Here is a 17,869-nt window from a genome sequence, read left to right as displayed (position 1 = left end):
CTAAAGATTTGTAGTATTTGTTTTGTTCTCTGAGGTATAAAAGACCTGGGTAAACTTTATTCCTGTTGTTTCAAGATTAGTGAAATAAAATGCATATTTATTCAACTGGGACTGAAAGGAGCTTTAGTAAAGACGATCATACATACGACCCATGGGAATGTTATAATACAAAATGTCTGTCTTAAAATCTCTTTAGGTTTGTTCAAAACGCTATTGAAGGACTTAAGTTTAAAGAAAAAAAAGGGGGTTACAAATCCATATTTCTTCTTTGTTCCAGAGAAGAGAGAGACACCATATATTTTTCTTAACAAAATAAACTCCTACATGTGCACTCAAGATAAATTTGATATGGAGGCAAGTAGAGACTGGACAGTCACGATTACTTTAAGTTTTTTCCTAGTGAACTACATGTACTGACACAGTGTTTAAGAAAACTATGTTTTGGAAAAATTTGTAGTGGTGGTTTCAAATGCACACTTGCTTCAGAAAAAGCAATCACAAAATAATCATGAGCATTTTAGGTATTATTGAAGTCAAGCAGTTGTGCTTCTTCCATGTACTAAAAGTGAGGCCAACTCCTGTGATATGAGGAAAAGATATTTTTTCTGACTTTATCACTTTTAAGCCCAAATATCCAACATGCCTTGAACTGGTTTGGTGCAGTCTCTTAATTCCTTACTAAGTACATCTTTGTTTACATTTGAATGTAAAACTAAAGTTTGTTGTATATTGTGCAGAATGTCATTGTTTTTATAGTTTAAAGCAATAGAAAATGCAGACAGTTAGATCTGCTTGACCCTCCATCACTTGTGTCGTCAGTATATCTCCAGTTTTGTACATCTCCATATTTTGCCTCTGCAGGGAAAAACTATAGGCTGACAACTGATAACACCTAAATAGACGCAGTTATTTTCACTGCAATGAGAAATATTTTAGACTTCTGTCTTTGGAGAGAGGTCAGAATTAGAGCAAGTGAGAAGGACTTGCTGAGCTTTGTTCTTTGGGAAGGAAGAGCCAGCCCAGCTTTCTGTCACTCCTGTCAGCCTAATTCTGAAGCCTCTCGTAGTAATTATTGAAATGACTACCCCAATTGCTAGCCAGAAAAAATTATTCTCACACTTCACTGTATTCTGAGGTTTCACTACTATTCATAACTAATCCAGATGCAGTCCTCCTGGTACTTTGAGAGGAATGTGACAGAAATAAGGAGGTTTTTAGGTTATAAAAATCTAAATTAAGCTCAATTAGAGAGACTGTAAATGAGGCTCTAGATAGGAATACCTACTGCCCAGACTCACCTTTTTCCCCATGGTGAAATCATTTAAATGTCTGTACCTTCCAGGTTGGAAGATGTATTTAACTTAAATTATGACCTCAAATCCCAGATATTTAAAGACCAACTTAATGGATGAAAGCATGGTACTGTCTTCTGGCCAGGACTTATTAACGCTTTAAAAAAGAATGTGCTTTCTAGGATCTCCTATTTGTTCCACCAGCTGCCTGCTGATGTGCCAGATAAACAGATCGTGCCTCTGAAAGCCAAAGGGTGGAATACTACCGAAGGGTTAAATGCTGCATTGTTTCTCAATTAAGTAAAAGGTTCCAAGTAGATGGCTTTAAATATTGATGCTGAAGAGAACGTTATGACATATGAGCAGCTCCCCTCACCACCAAGGATATTTGGCTCCATTTAATTAATTCCATTGGCCATTGTCTTAACGGTGCCCAGGAATCACCCAAGAGGAATTAACTTGCGTTACTGTTATTGAAAAGTGTAACATAGCATTATCTGCCTCAGACAGACTTTTTGTAGCATTGAATCAATTCCCCAGTTCTTGAAAACAACTACCTCATTTGATTCCTTTCATAATTAATGAAATTCAGTAGTAATGTTTTAGCCCCTCAGCTCAGGCTGAAAGAATGTTCCAAAACTTCAGTTTTCAAGCTGAAAGCACTCCAATTTTCAGCCTAAATGGACTTGTGGTAAGAATGTGTTCTTGTGTCAGCATTTAGCTAGCTCTTTATTTTCAGCAGTGCTTTTCTGTCTCAGGTGTACCACCCCAAATAGAGTTACAGACAGTAGTATTATTTCATCTCCTGTTTGGTCGGGTAGACTAAACCAGTCATGATTTGTAGTCTTTCCTATGATAGGCTGCTGCTCTTTTTCCTGATAACCTCAAATAGTCCTTTTCTGGATCTGTTCCAGTTTCAGTCCGTATTTCTTGCACATGGGTGCTCAAGGCGAGGTCTTCCTTGGAATTCACTCTTCCATATGGAAATGGATTGCTTGATACAGTCTAGGGATTGTATTTATCTATTTCATGGTCACTTCTTTAGAGATAAAAAGTAAACAACCAGAACATGTAGATCCTGCTGTCCTTTAATCTTTAGCAACCGATGCATTCTCTGTAAAAACCGAAGCCTTCCTTAAGCCTTTTTATAACATATAAAATGTGTTCCTACATGTGATAACAGTTTTTGTAATTAATTTTTAAGGTGTTCAATTTATACAAAAAAGTAGCATTCTTATGAAAATGAGCAACTTTTTTCAAACAGCACATTTAAAATAAATTAAATTAAAACAATTTTAAATACTCCATTGTTAATACATTTTAAAAAAAAACTCTTGGAGAGGAAAAGGTTTATCATGAAATTATCATGAAATTCATGAAGACACCTTGTCCAGAACACAGAAATAATTTTAAAAGCATGCAGGTATGAAGCCCTGCTCATGAGAGTATGTTTCTGCATGCAAAGCTTTATAGTTCATACATGTTGCAGTCACTTAGTGATAGTATGTTTTATAATCACTTTTGCTGCAGAAGGTTATACTCTAGCCCAAGGACCCAGAGCCTAAGGGAAGGTGGCCAGATGTAGGCAGGTTAGAAAAGGAGAACAGTCAGACACAGATTGGGTCATTTGACATTTAGGAGGGTTTGAGGTACAAAAATATAGATCAGAGCAAGTTAACCTTTAGCTTGGTGGGTATCTATAATAGAAGATTTCATTCAAGGTGTAGGAACATGTGGGTTGCATCCACATCACTCTGTACTTGTTCTTTCTAGGACAGACTGACCATGTCCAGTTCAGATAAAGTTTTTCCTCAGATCTTCTCTGGTCACGTGGATATAGCTGGTGTTGTCAATGTGTGTGTCTGATATAGACTGATGGTTATACGCATCCCACCACCCTGATGTTTTTAAAACATGGTGGTGAATGTGCCTGATACGTAGACATGTAGTATTATGCTTGAAAGTAAAATGCTCTCTGGGATAAAAGTTAAAGGGCAGAGTAAAACAGAGGCAAAGTGTCTTTGTGCTGTCTTGTCCATAAAACCTTTTGGGAGGAGTCTTGGAGTAAAGTGGATCCTGAACAGCACCCAGGTTTTTTCTTTAGAAGACATAACTGGAAGAAGCAGAAAGTTAACTAAAAATTAAATAGTGTAGATGATGATCTCAAGATCACTCTGACTGTCTTCTCTCCAAGCTGTAGATGCATTCATTTAAATCAAAAGCTTTGTCTCATTGCTATGGTTTCCAAGAAGTTGAGAAGTTCTATTCCTGCAAAAAAAAAAAAAAAAAAAAAGTACAAATTTTTGTGTGAAAACATGTGTATAGATCTTTCTTGTCTATGTAATATGAAAGATAATTATTTTAGGGTGCTATAATGTTCCTACCTTCCTTTCTTCATATGAAGGTATTTCAGTTGATGTGTTTGAATGAAAATCAAAAGATAGCACTAAAAATTAATGGAGAAATAATCAAAACACTGTAGTACCTGAATTGTTATACAATGTTATCTCAAAATTGAAGAGTATGATGGATCGAGGGTAGTACTGATATTAAGGCACAATTAGGAACAGTGGGATACTTGATTTCTCGTTGCAACCTTGCTCTTAATGTAAGTTACACATTAGTAATTTCTGAAGTGAAAGTTTAAGTCTTGCTTAAAAAGTCTTCTGCTAGGTTTCAAGATTTGGGGCATCTGATAGTTTGAATTTGGGGTCCAATTATGAGAAAAGAAAACTTTTCTGTTAATTGCCCAGGTGTCTTGAGGGATGGAGACAGAAGAAAAGGTGAGGGACAGGCTTAAGCAAGGAGGAGTCAAGGTGGTGACGTGGGGAAAGGCAAAGAAAATTAAAGGATCCTGAAGCACAATTGGTTTGTTACACCATTTGTCTGACTTTCTCTTTCCTCTGGGTCCTGTAGAAGATATTGCCTGCTGAATAAGAAACAGTGCCAGGAAAGACACAGCAGTGGTCTCATCTCTTTTTAAAAAATTGTTTGTAATTGGTACACTTTTTAAAAAATCATTTGTAATTGGTAAATGCAAGGATGGAGAGGATCCATTACAGCTATACTTTCTCTTATTAATAACCCACAATGAAAATGTTATTTGAAAACAGATCTTTTATTTTGCAGATTTTAGTCCAGAAGACTAAGTTAGCAGAATTCACCTATTCCAAACAATTGTTTACTGGGAATTGATCTGTAGCTGTCCCTGCTCAAGTTACAGGTCATGCATAATAATAAAGCTTTCTAATTCTGTGACAGAATATTCATAATGTCTTTAAAATACTCAGCTAGATAATGGTCCCCAAGATCTGGACAGCAAGACTTCAAAAGACAGAGTCCTCTGATCTCCAGTTTCCTTGTTCTAAGCTTGGAAGGTTTCAACTATCAAGCATAGATAGATTAAGTTTTATTGGTTGATAGTCTAATTGCATTTGTATTATCTTTCCCCTTAATATTATTTTCTTTTCTCTGTATTGGATTTCATCCAAATATTACTACTTCCACAAAGCAGTTTTCTGAAAATATTTTGCTTTTCTTTGATGTTTAACTGCTTAACACGTGAGTGCTGCAATAAGGTGCTGGTTCCTGATAATAGTTTTCCTTCTGTAAGGAGAAGTTTTCACAATCTTCTGTGCTTTGCTTGTATTTGATAGAGCTCTTCAGTTAAGGCTTTTCATGGACAAGATAAGGTTTGGTTAAACATCTGAACTTTTGAATGTTTATCTGAACTAGATTTGACCTCTAAATTTGTCCATCATTAGTTATTTTGCTTTTCTTTTTAGAGACTAAATTATGCTATTAAATATGTTCTAAAGTAGGTTAAGCCCCTGTGCCGTTTGTCAGCTGGAACATTAATTTTAAAGCTAAAACAGTCTTCTATTGTATCTTTTTAACATTTTGTCTGAATTTTAACCGGGGCTGGTCAAACGTAAAGTCAGTGCACCCATGCAAACCCCACATGTAGCTGATTGAAGTGTCTCAAAGTTGTTGTGATGACTGACCTGATTTTATTTCAGGAAAAATTTTGATATATAGTAATTGTTTGCCTGCTCAGGCAGCTTGTTCCAGTGCAGCTGTTTTGGAGACTGGATGAAGTACTAAATGTCACCACATGCCTTGCAGTGCCTCCCCCTCTGAGCCCCTATGCAAGGGCCAGGTGGACTTGGGGTTGCAGCTACTACTGCAGCAAGAGCATTGCACTAGTAGTGTAGGGCATGCTCATTTCTGGGGTCTCAGTTACTCCTACTTTTAGCTGACCACATCGGCGTGTCCTCTTCAGACCCACATCTTGCCCTCATGCTGCCTTGTGTGGCGAGGAGCCACCACCAGATTCTCGGGGAAGCGGGTGGGTGCTGTGGGGAGCTGGCAGCGTGGTTCCCAGGCCACCTTGTACCTCAGCCAAAGCTGTGAGTGGTAGCATGAGGAAGAGAGAAGGCATCGTACAGTTTCTGTCTGCTGTTACACAACTGAACGGTATGACCTGATCTTTATTAGAAGAAAACTTCTGATAAAGTCAGTGCTAAAAAAGCCCACACCTTTAATACACTGGAATCAGAGCTTTCAGGTAAGCAGTCAAATTTACACCATAAACTTCTAACATAATATGTGGCTAAATATACCAGCAGCTTCATTGTGGGCTTTCCTTTTCCTGCTGTAATTACCCTTTCTCAGTCCAAGAAAGAGGCTGACCCATAGCATATCTATGCACCTTCTCCCACTAGCAGCCTCCACAGGGTAGGCTCACACAAAAGCTATAGTCTCTTCGGTCTGCTTCATGTTTTTATGTTGATTTTATGCAGATCCCAAAGCACCTTTAGTGGAAGTCTTTACTGTGTCCTCGCAGTGCAACTCTGACACTATCTTGTAAGGAAAGAGCTGTAACTGCTGAAAAGTTTTAAAATCAATTGTGTTTTAACAAATAGAAATAATTTCTATAGAAACATGAAATTAAGTTTTATGGCAATGAAGGTCACTTTGTTTAAGGCTTATATTTATGTGAATATAGATGTTGGAGATTCTTACCAAAACTTTCACTTAAAGTAAGAAGTAAAAAGGATGCTTAAATCCATCCACTTATTCTTTTTAAAAATGCGGTCATGGGTGATCTTTTGTTCAGTTATACTTACTCTAAAGATTTGATTGAGGTAGAGGTAATTTGATAAAGTAGAGTTGACATACAAACAGAGTACAGCAAATGGATTTCAGGTCTTCGGCGAGATATTTTTTGATTACTTTAAAGATAATGGGTGTGCCTTTCTCCTTCATAAACTATGACATTCACATTCACTAGAAAGTACTAAACTTGTATTAAAAGAGAAAAATATACTGGAACCTGTGGTTTCAAGCAAAAAATAAACAGACAAATGTCACTACCATTTCTCATTGGCAATAAATAATTTTAACATGTTGGTTTTCATAACATGCACTATGAATTAATTCTAAACTCTATTGTATGAGAACCTTTAGAAGTTCATCATGGGTCAAAAAAAGATAAGATTATGAATATAACTGGAGGCTGACTGCAATGGAAATAATATTAAATTTTAAAATAATTTACTTCTTAAATTTAAAAGTCCAAAATATAATTGACAATAGTCTCAATAAAAAGAAAATTATTTGGTATGATATTCTTTCTGGAAAGGTCCCGTAAGATCTGATCTGTATAAAAGAATCAACAAGGTATCCAAGCGCACATCTAAAGTTAAATATATGAATCATTTGTATGATTCTTAACAATGGTGATATGAATACAGCAATATCAAGTCTCCCTTGTTCTCTACAGATAGTTTGTTTTCCAAAGCATAAGGCAGAATTATATGTAGGTTTTGAAGTTAAAAGCTCACCCATGGCCAGCAATACCCAGCCACTCAGAAGGGTTTTCTTTTGGCACAACAATCTATCTGGTGCTCCTGATAGAAAAAGCAACTGTATAATTTTCTTGTCCTTTTGTCTGAGCAATTTAGTGTAAGTAAATATTATTTGCAAAGGGTTGAAAATTTTTTTTAGACTAACTCAGTCAGGAGTTAAGCATAAAGACCTGAAAGTTATTGACATATATTCCACAACAGAAGACAATAAACAGAATTCCGTATTCCAAAAAACCCTGAATGTATTACTTGTAAATTATTTGTTCAACTCGATCTGGAAATAGTCTTCAGCTCCTTGCTCTGTCTTCCTCAACCTTTAATTGTATGTTTGTTTTCTTTTGGGAAGTCTGCTTAAATAATATTTTCATATTATATATGTCGATTTCAGAAGTAATTAATTCAAATATTGTAATTTTTTTCCTCAGTAACTATCGTGTTTTATATAAGTGGGATGAGACTGTACAGCTGTAAACACTGGAACAAGGCAGCACTGAGTTGCCCAGGTAGCAAAGGGCAAGGACCACTGTCCAACTCCTATGTGTTAGACCATCCAAGTTATCAAGTATTTTCCTGGGAATTTTAGTAACCCTCTCTAAAGGAGAGAAGTACACCAAATACAAAAAGCATCTCCATCATGCTCCTGCTTTTTGCCTGTACTCATCTGTAATTAGATCACTCTTTACCTAAAAATTTAACAGAAAGCAACTATTGAAGGAGACTTGAGATCAGACGAGTCCTTGGTCATCTGTGCTCATACAAAACTGCCCTCCTCAGTTCAAGGAGGGTAACAGACTGCAGCTACTTTTTTGCAAAGAGGCTGTGTCAAGAGTCCTAATCCCTGACACGAGCTTGGAGAGACCAGTTTCCCCTTCCCAAGCACGCTGTACTGTCTCTTCCTAGAGCCTGAATAGTCTGACTTTGTGTACTGCAGCAGATTTCATCCAAGTCCCACATGTTTTACATTACATGAACATAAACTGGTCATACTGTATGAATAAAATGAACTCATTGATTTCTGGCATTGTGGTTTTTATATTCAAGTTAAGTGTGTATAATAGCATTTCTAATATTGTGACAATACCAAAAAAATTGTGGAAAGCAAGCCTTGGCATGTCCTGGGTGATCTAGTCCAGTCCCTCCTGTCACAAGGTACTGTGTTCTGTGTCCCCTTTCATAAATTTATTATACTTCATCTTAAATTCTTTTAGTTTTATTTGCCACCACGACTTCTTTGAAAGGGTGTTTTAGAACTTCGTATTATGGCCAGTTTATATTCATTTATTCTTGTGCCAACATTGTTCTTCGGTTTAAACAGCTCTTTTCCCTCCCTGCTGTCCTCTGCTCATCTCCTGCTCCTTTTCCCACCCCACCAGCAAATTCGTAGAGAACAATCATAGCTTTTCTCAGCCTTTTTCTAGCTGGCCAAACATGCCAAGCTCCCCGTCCGCTTTCTAAAGCTCAGCAGCCTGTTCTCCTGATACTTCTCACGGCTACTGCCTGCACCTTTCCTGGCATGAATTCCCAGCTCACACATGAGTATTCAAGGTTGCACACTCAGAGAAATATTTTGTATTAATCCTTCTCTGACCATGCATTGGGTAGTATTAGGTCTAGTCTGGTTTCTCCAGCTCCCAGTCTCAAAATTGTTAAGAATTTATCTGATATCTTAATTCTTGTCTCAGATTCCCAGCCTTGCGTCACTGTCAAGTATTTTTTGAATGCTCCTACTTTTTCTGTTGAAGTTATTAATGAAAACATAAAAATCAGTTCCAAGAATATTTAAGGACTTGCAGTGGTAACTTTCCTTCAGTACAGTAGTTCTCCTTTCAACAAAGCTCATTTTAATACCTTATTTAGTCACTTTACAGTTATTGTTTTAATTCTATACATCTTCTCTAGTTTAACTAATAATTTCCCATTTGGCATCATAGCAAACGCACAACTGAAGTCCAGATAGATTTGGCCTATTGCATTTTCCTTTTCTAGAAAAACCCCATTTATTTTATTCAAGAAAGATATCAGGTAAGTTTGGTATGATCTTCCTTTACAAATCCAATACATAGTCAGAAATATTGCTTTACATTTCTAAATATTTATGGTACAAATATCACTAAGAAAAGCTGTATGCGGAGTGCCAGTTTGTTTCACAATGTGTGTAGTGCTATTTAACATAATATTCATTTATTTCCATTTATTATTAGTGGGGGACAAAATTTTTTAAGTTTATATGCATAAGAGCATGATGCAAAATATGAATTATGTAGTCATTTTACTGAATCTTTACTGCTAATGCACACAAATTTCACAAGTGTAATGACACTACTGAGCACTTAAGTTGTTAGGCTGTCATATTACAGAAAAGTTATTTGTACTGTATAATCACTGTTTTCTTTTTCCTATTGTTTATTTCTGAGCTTGCTTCATAAACATTTATAAATGCAGATATACTTGCTGCGGCAAAATACCTGTTTTGAGACCATAAACCTGAATGACTTCAGGTCCTTTGGTGCCCATACAAACAAAAAAAGCGTTTCCTGGCCAGTGATACCCATTCTGTCACCTGATGCTGCAGTTCTTGGGTCTATGCTCTGTAGTTATCAAATCTGTAATTTTAAAGCTTATCATAAAGATAAGGATTAGAGGTAATGTTCAATTCTTGCATTTTCCCCACCAATCATTTGTGTAGTCCCTTTAAGCAGACCATGTATCTGCCTCTCATTTTACTCTTCTACAAAAAAGATATAGTAATTATAGTGTGAGGATAACTCATGAGACCTGCCCAGGAATTTCACTAAGGGATAAAATAGGATGACTGACAAAAGTGTTTAGATCAATAAAGTAGATGAAGTGAATTCTTTATCCTTAGTGAGCAGACTTTATTGACTCCATCTCAGAACATCACAAAGAGAAGGAAGGAGGCAGGAACTTGGTTTTGTCACTCTCAAAACTTTGGTGCTGGTTGAAAAACTGACCACTGAATTATACAGGAGATAATTCATGTTGCTCCTTCCTTAAAGGAGTAGCAGTAGTTTCACATCTGCTGCTGGTCAAAAATATCCAAAAAACTGTTGAATTCTGAGTTCCAATTAAATCCAATAAAACTTAAAGTCATGAGTCATTATATATTCTTAGATTACAGTGTCTCCTGAAATGTAGGCATAGTCATAGGCCTCTGCATGTTAAGATATATTTCTTCGGGAGGATAAGACACTCAGCAATTAAGCATTCCTATTACTTAAAATTAACTAATTAATTACTTTAATATTTTCACACATATGTGGTAGTTCTGCTGTTAGACTGGCACTTTCATTATCCAAAGTCATAGAGACCTACTTCTACCTCCCCTTTTGCCATCTCAGCTTTGATTCAGTCCTGCAAGATGCTGTTGAGGACTCTGGATAAGAGTCTGTAAAGCACTTAAGAAAATGATTAGTTTAAGACATCACAGATCACAGTTAAGTCCATTGGTCTGTTCATATGTATTTTAAGAATGTTGCAGTTAGGATTTTGATCGGTGTATTCTGTATTTTCAATGGTCAAGCTTGTCACTTTTAGTATTATTAAATCTCAGATTATGGGTGTTGTCGTTATACTACAAGTCATCTCAATTTCTAAGAACTTTCTAAAATTTTGAAGTCCTCAAGAGTATTAAAAAAAAATTGCAGTCCAGAGTAGTTTTTTATGTTTCCTGCAGAACAAGGGTAATGGAAAAGAAGGTAGTAATGTAAAGCTATTTGAATTTCTTAATGCCTTATTCACTCCCACAGTTGCTCTTCATTTTGTGAGCCCTTTCCATCCAAATGAATTACATATGATAATTTTGGGTGTTATAATAAACAGATAGGCAACATAATAACGTATTTCAGTTAGGAAGAGGTACTTGGAAGAAATTGGTTTTGCAATACACATGATGTGAGACAATCAATAGTGCTTTAGTCTGACAAGCACTGTCAATATCCATTGTCACAGTTCAGAAAGTCATTAATGGATAGTTCTTCAAAAACCAATGCTTTCAACATGTTAGAAGTGTTCAGATATACTGTACCTGGCAGGAATTAATCATAGGTAAACCCTTGGGATTAGGTATAAGTGTTTTGTAAATTAAGAGTGAAATAAAAGTCATTGGAAGAATTGTGAGATCATGTTACATGGAGTTACAAAATCTTGCCAGTAAAATATGGAGCTGTTTAGAACATATTAAAACATTTTCCTTTCTGAATCATTCAGGCTCTGCCCAGAACACCACACTGAGGAAAAACAGTACGCTAGAAATATATTGTCTAGGTACATGATTAAATTCACAGAAAGTAATCACATAAAAATTTTGATCCTTGCCCTGAAAAAGTTAGAGCCTTGCCTGGTTCTTTTAGCTGTGGCCATCCTAAAACCCTGGAGAAAGGCTTTTGTAACTTCACCTTGCAAATATGTTAGCCACTGCTTAATATTGCTTAAATTTTAATATGTTTAGTCTCATTACATCATATATACAGTTTAGTGCATTAAATTATAGCAAATAATTCTTCATCTGTACGCCTCAAAACTTCCATTGACCCTGCTGGTACTATTTCTGCAGAACTGTGTGATATGGAGGTAATGCATTAATTCTTTCCTTCCACCTGTCTTCTTGTGTAGAAACTCTTGTACAGACTTTTATTTTGTGGTTTTACATGATAGTCCTGTTATATATTATTAAGAATATTAAGGCTAAAGTTGGGGCACTGAATAAGTATTCAGAGGATTTATATAAGTTCAAAAAAATACAGGTAATTTTTTTCTTGGTGCATTTTTATTTTTTCCCAGAAAATTTAACCTATAGTTATCCTTCCTAATTCAGCTGATGCTATTACAGTGTTATGCAACATTAAGGGCCAAAGGTGTGTTCTTTCTTTTATGCCTAATGACGTGTTTATACAATTTTCTTTTTGAACCCAATATGTATCGCACTTCTCTGGTGTGATAAGCTGTTGTGGTTTAATATATCTTAATTCTAGAGCAAATTGTCTGAGGAAAAGATAGTTCAATTTTTTTCATTTATCCCTTCATACCTTTCCCACCTGTGGAAAAAATAGAGACCTAATAAAGTTGACCAAAGTCATCAGAAATGTTTTTCTGAGATCTGAGGGTCCAACTTTATTTCTGGCCAAATGTGAAAGTCAGTCAGTATCCGTTACATTTTTGCTACTGGATTGAAGTGTCCTTGCACCCACTTGCACTAGCAGAAGAAATTTAGCATAATATTGAATTCTGTTGGCTTCCCCTCTACATATACTCTAAAAGGCCCTGGCCCAACAAAAGCAGGCATGGGTTTCCTTTTTCTGTCTCAGAAGCTCTTAGTGCGATATAAGAAATACTTAATTGAAGAGTCTGTGCAAAGGGAGGGGAATTATCCTGTGTTGGTTTTGAAGCATTTATGTGGATATGTCACTGTGAATAGCTTCAGAAACTGAGGATATGAGTTTATTCAGTACAATGAATCGAAGGCACACCTATGCTTTTTATGCCAGGGAGCATACAGTAGAACAAGCGGTAGATTTTATTTCCTATTATTTTATTCTTAGGTCCTTAAGTGTCTTATTTTACTTCTATATGGAACTGCTTTCCATTTTTTTATGTTTGATGTTTGCCAGCTTTCTTTCATGAAGTATTCTTCTGGCCAAATCCAGAACCTGAAATTTAAAAAGGAAGGTACTCCAAAAAGTATTTATTGTGGTTTTTGAGTTTTAGAACTACTTTTTTTTTTTTTTTTCTCTTGGAAGTAACATTTGGTCCTCTTTGTATTTCCAAATATAATAGCAAAGTCATTTTAATGTGGGTATATCGCGAGAAGAATGGTTTGGAAAGAGAAAGAATATTTCTAAATGATATCCCAATAAGAATATTTCTGGCTAAGCTTGGTTTTGGAACATGCTATCAAAACCCTTGAATTTCTGGGAGAGTTGGAGTTTCCCTCTGGTGACTCACACATACTTAATAGAATAAAATAAGAAAATCATCAAAATTAGCTTTGCTGCTGTTTTTAACTCTGTGCTATACAACTCAACATAGAACATACAAAAGTATCCATGACAATAATTATTCCTACCTCTAGATGTAGTTTTAACACCATAATAACTGTTTCAGGTATAAAACTTCCAGCTGGGTTAATGCATCTTTCTAAACAGAGGGATCTTTATCCTGCTGACAGTCCCCTATCCTATTGTTCACAGTATGACCACGTTCACCTCAGTTAGAACATCTTAACAAATCTGGTGTATGCTCAGAGCTAAGCATGTAGTTCAAGTGAGCATAAAACTCTTCAGAGTCCCACAGAATGGGAAATGTGGCAGGCATCTTAAGTGACTTAAGAGACGTTTTCACTCCTGCATCATTTACAGTGGGGAAGCTTCACTGTAAGCAGGAAAAAGCAAACCTAAATATGAATTGCTATGGACAGAATGACCCTAAGCAACAAGAGTCCCCAAACTAAATACAATTCACTTCACTGTTTCAAAGTACCATTAAGATGCAGAATTAGAAACATCCATTTGTTGTTCTTTTTATAGCACAGCCAAGTGACTTGGAATTTTAGCTTGTCCCTGCCAAGGATTGCTCAATTTCGAACAAAAAGTACTCCACTATAATGTTAAAAAAGCACCAGCCATCAATTGAATGCTAATCTTTATATTCTATGATACATCACTCCAAGAATGCTACCATTAAAAAATGTGAATTCTATTTTTCATAAGTGATGGATTATTGTACCAAGCTGTGTATTTTCCAGTAAAGTGTCCTTTTATTTGTCCTGTGTGATTACTAGTTTGTGGAAGTATGTGTGGGGTCATTTTAGTGCTGTGGGAAAATGGAGCACTCTTCTGTTAAAATCAGTAGTGAAATCAGAAGCAAACTATGCTCTGATCATCATAAGCATGTGTTTAAATATTGCTTTCCTTAATTGGCTATGTTCTATTTACTTAAAATGAACAATTTGGCAAGTTTTTCTCCCTTGACAACAGCAAAGCATAAACCATTTTATAAGTTTGGCTGTTAAAATCAGATTTGTAATGTAAACCACAATATTCCAGGGTTGTTACTGTTGCTTAACCAGTTGTTTTCGCTTGCCATTGTTTTATAATGGTGCACCTTTAAACATTCTGGTTCTGTTTATAACTTATGCAAAACTTTTTGCTACAAAATAGTCTGATAATATTGATCATAATTTTATTTTTTCTCTCTCTCTTCCTTTGGATCCTGCATTATAGGGGAGATTCAATCTGGATGGGGAGATTAGGGAACATCTCTGTAACCACAGCTAGATTTTAGAAATTCTGTTTAAGGGACAGTGGGCCAACTCCTGTGAGTTCAATTTATGGAGAATACTGTGTTTTGGTGGATTGATTGATTGATTGATTGATGATTGATTGATTTTCAAGGGAAGATGGAAAGCTATTCTTTCCTCTGAAAGCAGCAGAAGTCACCCCTCTCAGCTGGAGATCCTTGCCAGGAAAGGCTGCAGAGCTCTGGCTGCCCCATTACCCTGCTCAGTATTTGGAGTAATGGGCAGGGTGAGAGAGCCCAGGATGCAGGACAAGGGTTATTCAAGGCTGGTGAGGCTCATGTGGTTTGTTAGAAAACTTTAAAAATCTGCTGGTTCAGGGAAACCTTTGGGGATGATCTTCCCATGGCATCGCTACTGCTTCTGGAGCATGCTGAGTTTCTCCTTCCTACAAATAGTGCTTATTTTGATAGCTATGATGGTGCCCTGTAAGCACCTCAGCAGAGAAAAAGTTAAATTTATGCCTTTGAAACTTCCTCCAGGGGATTTTTTGCATCTGGGTTCTATGTCTTTTTGACACAGAGCAGGAATAAATTGAGCTCAAAATGTTTCTCAGTTTGGTAAATGCCTAAATATAATAAAATATAATCATTAGGACGGGAATACTTTTCTTTCCATAAATTAATGCATCTTGCACAGATTTCATGGCATATAGCCATGTTTTCTATAACTGCATTAAATATATATATAACGCTTAATCCATCTTGGCAAGAGAATTCAGTCCTTCGCTAGTGGTGTAACCATCCATCCTTTCTCATAACAAGTAGTATATAGCTAATAGTGCATAGCACGCTTTAAGTCCAGAGTTTTAGTTGAAAAATCATCCATGTGAAACTTGTGGGATTCATGAACATTTCATGAGTAAACTGGTCGCCATCCAAATACTTATGGGCAATAAATAATACAACTCTGTGAATAACCAGCAGAGTGAACTCATCATGTTTATTCACAAAAGTATTAATCAGATGTTTTGAACTATCCAACCAGCTACACTGCTGACCTACCGCATGATTTTACTAGGGTGGCTATGCACATCATTTTATAAGTATATTTGGGAAAACTGCTATTAGTTTAAAAATATTGTTTCACTGAAGCTTTTTCTTTTGATTTCTTTTAGTTTTCAGACTGAACTACAGTGCTTCTGACACAAATGACAGAAACCGAGTTAAAAGCAGATTAAAGAAGTTCATCTCCCGAAGACCCTCCTTGAAAACATTGCAGGAAAAGGGACTTATTAAAGGTGTGTTTGGTCTTATATACTTTTTTGGAGTAACATGTAAAAATTCACAAATGAATTTTTCATTCTCGGTTAAATGAACAAGTACATTTGACAAATTTTTCTTAGATATGTTTTTGTTGCTGTATCTCACAAAACTTACACTGCTGAACTGTAAAGAAAAAAATCAACGTATGGTTATATCTATCTCTGTGCTGACTACTGCTTCAGTTTTTCTGTTTTGGTGTACAGGTGGTAGAAGCCCCTCCATTTAACACAGGCACCCACCATGCACATTGCAAATCAACATGCTGCACAACTCCGTTTCTTTTTAAGAAACTCATGTTGGTATAGTTTTATATTTTAGAATCTGAAGTAGGAACTTCAGATGCTGTGCTGACTAATTTGTAGGCTGGAATACTTTCTGCTGTCTTCTCTCATTATTTTTCTAACTCGCTAACAAAATATATTTTTAACAATTTAAAATACATGCCAGTGAATAATAAATGCTTTGAATCTGTGATTTTTTTTTTTTCCTTACTCCAGTTTTTTGTTAAGTTGGTCAGCCATCACTTTCACATATCCTTAAAAAATTGTTTCTTTGATAAAACATGTTTGTTAGTCTATCCAAGGAGCAAGCGTTTTGCTAAGAAGCTGGAAGTTAACTTGAAGGCAGTAGCATTCTGACCACTAATAATCAAGCAAAGCCATGTTTTCAAATATTGTCTGGAATAATGCTTTAAAAATTTACGCACTCCCAAATTATTATGTGTGAAACCCACAACTGCACATGCAAATTGACTAGAAAGAGGCATTTTGCCAGCAGCCCCTGTCAATCTCTGGAGTGTGAGTTTTCCAGTGGTGTGTCAAAAATGGCAAGGGGTGTTGCTAGTGTGTATTAAATTTGTCTGTCCTGGGCCAAGAGATTGACCCCAGCCAGCAAAAGCTAAAGCAGCCACAAGAGTTAAACACCAGCTGGGCCCATGTCTGAAGAGAAGGAGAAGATTTTATGAATTAAGATCTTATGTTTTAGATACATGCAGAAATTTTCAGTGCAATGTTGTTTACTGTAAGAAAGTCTTCATTATATGAAATCATTATGTGCTTTCGTGATGGGCTTTTGCTTCTATCTGTCATAGAACTTTAAAAAAATGTAATTTATAAATATATATGTGTGTGTGTGTGTGAGGTGTGTACATTCACACAGCAAACTTTCAGGATCTCTCCTTACACATTCATAGTATCTGATTTCAATACATTGGAGGGTTTTGCCTCTTTGCAGTACTCTGTGGGCTGAGGGTGGGATTTGAATGCATCATATTAGTTTTTTTCGCTTGTTACAGTAATAGAATTGTAATTTATAGTCTTTTAATTTCTGGATTTAAGGGTTGGTTTTTTTAGTTTAATAAAGTGTAGCTGATGAATCTCCTGCGGTGTTACATAGGGATCAGATGTGATCCCTGCTAACAAATCCAGATTCATTAGCATAACTCAAATCCACCCTCTAATATATCTCTCTAGGAAAGCCAGATGAATTTGGGCTTGGCTACAGTTGTATTAAGCTCTTGATTCATAAACATAGCTTGGTTCTACCTGGGGTAGTCTTCCACGGCTAACGAAGATGCATGATTTGTGACACAGTCATTTGGAATCGGTACCCAGCACAGTTTTACTACTGAACTAATGTTACCACGAAGAAAACATGTTAGTTATCTACCATGAAGTTTCATTAGGATTAGGTTTTGGCCATGCAAATGAGGCAGGATTCGTTAGCACGGCTTAATTCCAATATACGGTAAGTCTATGTGAAATGCTCATTTGATAAGGTTCCTTCATTGTCTTCACCAGAGTTTATCCCTTAATCTGTTAAAATGTTATGAAAATGCAGTTGCAGTGCTTATAGAGAGACCACTTTTAAATGTTAATTTTTAGGCTCACATTAGAATATTTTTAAATCACAAAATGCAACCACCCAGATTAAAAGTGAAAAGCTTGCCAAATTTTGTATTATAAGATGCATCTATTTATTTTTCTAAAGGTGACTTAAATGGTTGCAGAAACCTCTCAAAAGTATTTATTTGCTCGTTTCTTAAGGGAAAAAATGTTAACCAATTTTTACAAGAAAAAATTCCTCCAGCTCTGAGAACATGCATACTAACTTTTATCCCATAGGGAAATA

The 17,869-nt window shown here is 36.1% G+C and overlaps 1 protein-coding gene across 4 annotated transcripts in view; it reads left to right on the top strand.

The window, feature by feature from the left end:
* Positions 1-17,869, top strand: part of ARHGAP15 (Rho GTPase activating protein 15) — a 326,436-nt gene that overhangs the window by 172,656 nt on the left and 135,911 nt on the right. For all 4 annotated transcript variants that reach the window (XM_074828524.1, XM_074828523.1, XM_074828525.1 and 1 more), the window contains one exon: positions 15,592-15,714. In XM_074828524.1, coding sequence (XP_074684625.1) covers positions 15,592-15,714 — 123 coding nt within the window. The remainder of the gene's footprint in view (positions 1-15,591; positions 15,715-17,869) is intronic.

This window comes from Strix aluco, chromosome 6 (assembly GCF_031877795.1).
Source record: "Strix aluco isolate bStrAlu1 chromosome 6, bStrAlu1.hap1, whole genome shotgun sequence".
Lineage (NCBI taxonomy): Eukaryota > Metazoa > Chordata > Aves > Strigiformes > Strigidae > Strix > Strix aluco.
The sequence above is the reverse complement of the archived record's forward strand: the minus strand, read 5'-3'. Positions and strand labels throughout refer to the sequence as shown.